The 2,383-nt window shown below is 35.8% G+C and overlaps 1 protein-coding gene across 1 annotated transcript; it reads left to right on the top strand.

Moving 5' to 3' along the window:
• The first annotated feature begins 467 nt into the window (after positions 1 to 467).
• Positions 468 to 1,845, top strand: LOC108354877 (farnesol dehydrogenase-like). The gene is made up of 2 exons (XM_017606053.1): positions 468 to 1,100; positions 1,177 to 1,845. Exons 1-2 carry the CDS (start codon positions 534 to 536, stop codon positions 1,354 to 1,356), a joined length of 747 nt encoding a protein of 248 aa, XP_017461542.1. The 5' UTR covers positions 468 to 533; the 3' UTR covers positions 1,357 to 1,845.
• The last annotated feature ends 538 nt before the right edge of the window (positions 1,846 to 2,383 follow it).

Below are 2,383 nucleotides of genomic sequence, written 5' to 3'. Positions count from 1 at the left end.
CACTGTGCGACGCTCCAGCTCTGATGGTATTCAACTCCGAACTCGCTGCTTGTAGCAGAGAAAAGTGAGGCCCCCACTGCGATAAAAAGACCAAGTGGAGAAGGACTTGGCTTCCCTTGGAATTTCCAATTGGCGTCATTTGGCACAGAGGAGGAACGACTGGCGTGCTTTATTGATCTCGGCCAAAATCGTTTAGGCGATTACAGAGCACTCGCCAAACCTGGAAATTGTTTCCTCTGGCCAGTTAAAGTTTTGTCATGAAGATCAAATTATTTAAAAAGCAATTTAGTCTTATTTAGTTAGCCACACCTGTATTTGCACAATAACTTCTTCAAAGGTACTTATGTGGATAGCTCAGATATGCTCTGAATTTGAATTCTATTAATTAATATATTTGTTACAGAGAAAAACACCCGATACCTAACATTTACTGTTATAAATAGGTGCGATTGCAAATTCGCGACACTATTGCGCCATAAGTTATCAAAGTAGTTGGAAGTAGAAACGCGAATTGTATTTGCAGTCCAAAAGTAATGGAACGTTGGTCGAATCGTGTTGCTGTGGTAACGGGTGCTAGTTCAGGAATCGGTGCTGCTGTTGTGAAGTACCTTGCAAACAACGGATTGGTTACTGTGGGCCTTGCACGACGCAAGGAGCGAATCGAAGCAATACGTGATGAAGTAAAACTGGAAGTACGAACACGAATTCATGCTATTCAGTGTGACGTGCGAAACGAGGAGCAAATAATAGCCGTTTTCAAAGAGATTGAAAAGAAATATGGGCCAGTTGCAGTGTTGGTCAACAATGCGGGGATATTACGAACAACCACCTTATTGACGGAAAGCAACTCGCAAGATATACGTGATGTTATCGACACAAATATTTTGGGTGTGGTCCATTGTACCCGGGAGGCGTACCGATCTATGAAAGCAAGCGGTGGAGATGGTCATATTTTCTTGATCAACAGCATAGTTGGCCACAAAGTTCCTTTATTTGAGAACAATACTTTTAATATTTATCCTCCTTCAAAACATGCTGTTACCGCCATGACCGAAATTTACCGCCAAGAGCTATTAAACAACAAGAAAGTTAAAATCACCGTAAGTAATTTAAATAGCCCGTTCGTTGAATGTGTTGAATACAGTTGTGTTTATTTTGTGTACATATATACTTTAGAGCATCAGTCCAGGTGTAGTTGAAACTGAGATTATCACCGATGATATAAAGAGACAGATACCGGATATGGTCTATTTAAAGTCAGAAGATATTGCGGATGCGTTGGTTTATTGCCTTCAAACTCCACCGCACGTGCAAATTCATGAGATGACCATCAAACCTGTGGGAGAAAAGATTTAACATACGTATATACATACATGTGTAGTAGTAAAACAATACATGCATATAGAACTTATAAAAAGCTAGATTGTGAAAATATATAACAGGTATTCACCAATTGCAATTGTCCTGACACTGTGGCAAAATTTCGTGAATACCCCTACTGGGGGCATTTCAAACTGAAAGTCCTTAATTTTCAAAAAGAAAAGTATATTGAAACCTCTTTGAAAGCTAAATTAAAAGTGTTTAAATTGCTCCGATTTTTATGATTTTTTAAGTGAGGCTTATCAAAAATACTAAAACCTTTACAATTTACATTATACTCGTACCGCTCCAATCGGGAATTCGTCCATGTTTCTGTTAAGGAAACTATATATGTATGTAAACGATTAACTGTAAAATATGTAATTTAAGTTATTCGGAGATATAAACGAAGATTATAAAATTATAATTAAATATAACTAGTTTTGGCCTTTAAGAAAAAAGGTGTCAATAAAATGTTTCTAATTTCATTTCTTTTGTGAAATGTGTTTATTGGTACAGAACTATTTAAGCAAGTATGTGTGTCCGTACAGCCTACACTTGCGGACAGAACATTTCAGTTTTTATACAGCAGTTATTATCAGTATCAAATATTTATCGATATAAAATAAACCACAATAAATTTGTTTAAAATTCAGGTATGAACAGTGCTGTCAGATTTTTATTTAAAAAAATTGCGTGTATTAAATAAAGATCAATAACAAAAAAACATTTTTTAAAATTAGATAATACTAGCTTACCCGTGCGAATTATTCCCATTCAATATTTTAGAATAAAGAGCAAATAATTAACTTAGGTATTTGTTTCAGGAGTTTGTTTTATTGCAGCCACTACAGATGTGTAATTTTAACTCAAACCTTACAAAACCTTTGAAAACAACGTCGGAAGTGATAAAGTGATCATTCTATTCTTTTTGGTTGAAAGGTTTTCTGATACACTCATAAACATCGTTAAATCTACGAACTCTTGAAAAAGCCACGTATAGCTCTGCCCATTCAAAAAACAG

This window comes from Rhagoletis zephyria, unplaced genomic scaffold, assembly GCF_001687245.7.
Source record: "Rhagoletis zephyria isolate East Lansing unplaced genomic scaffold, Rhagoletis_zephyria_1.1 Rzeph_scaffold_40097, whole genome shotgun sequence".
Classification (NCBI taxonomy): domain Eukaryota; kingdom Metazoa; phylum Arthropoda; class Insecta; order Diptera; family Tephritidae; genus Rhagoletis; species Rhagoletis zephyria.
Note: the sequence above shows the minus strand (reverse complement) of the source record. Positions and strands in the feature narration are given on the sequence as shown.

Bases quoted from the DNA above. Each gene is read 5' to 3' on its own strand.
- LOC108354877 (XM_017606053.1), top strand. From the start codon at position 534: ATGGAACGTTGGTCGAATCGTGTTGCTGTGGTAACGGGTGCTAGTTCA. The intron at 1,101-1,176 runs GTAAGTAATTTA...TATATACTTTAG, and splicing joins ACAAGAAAGTTAAAATCACC to AGCATCAGTCCAGGTGTAGT.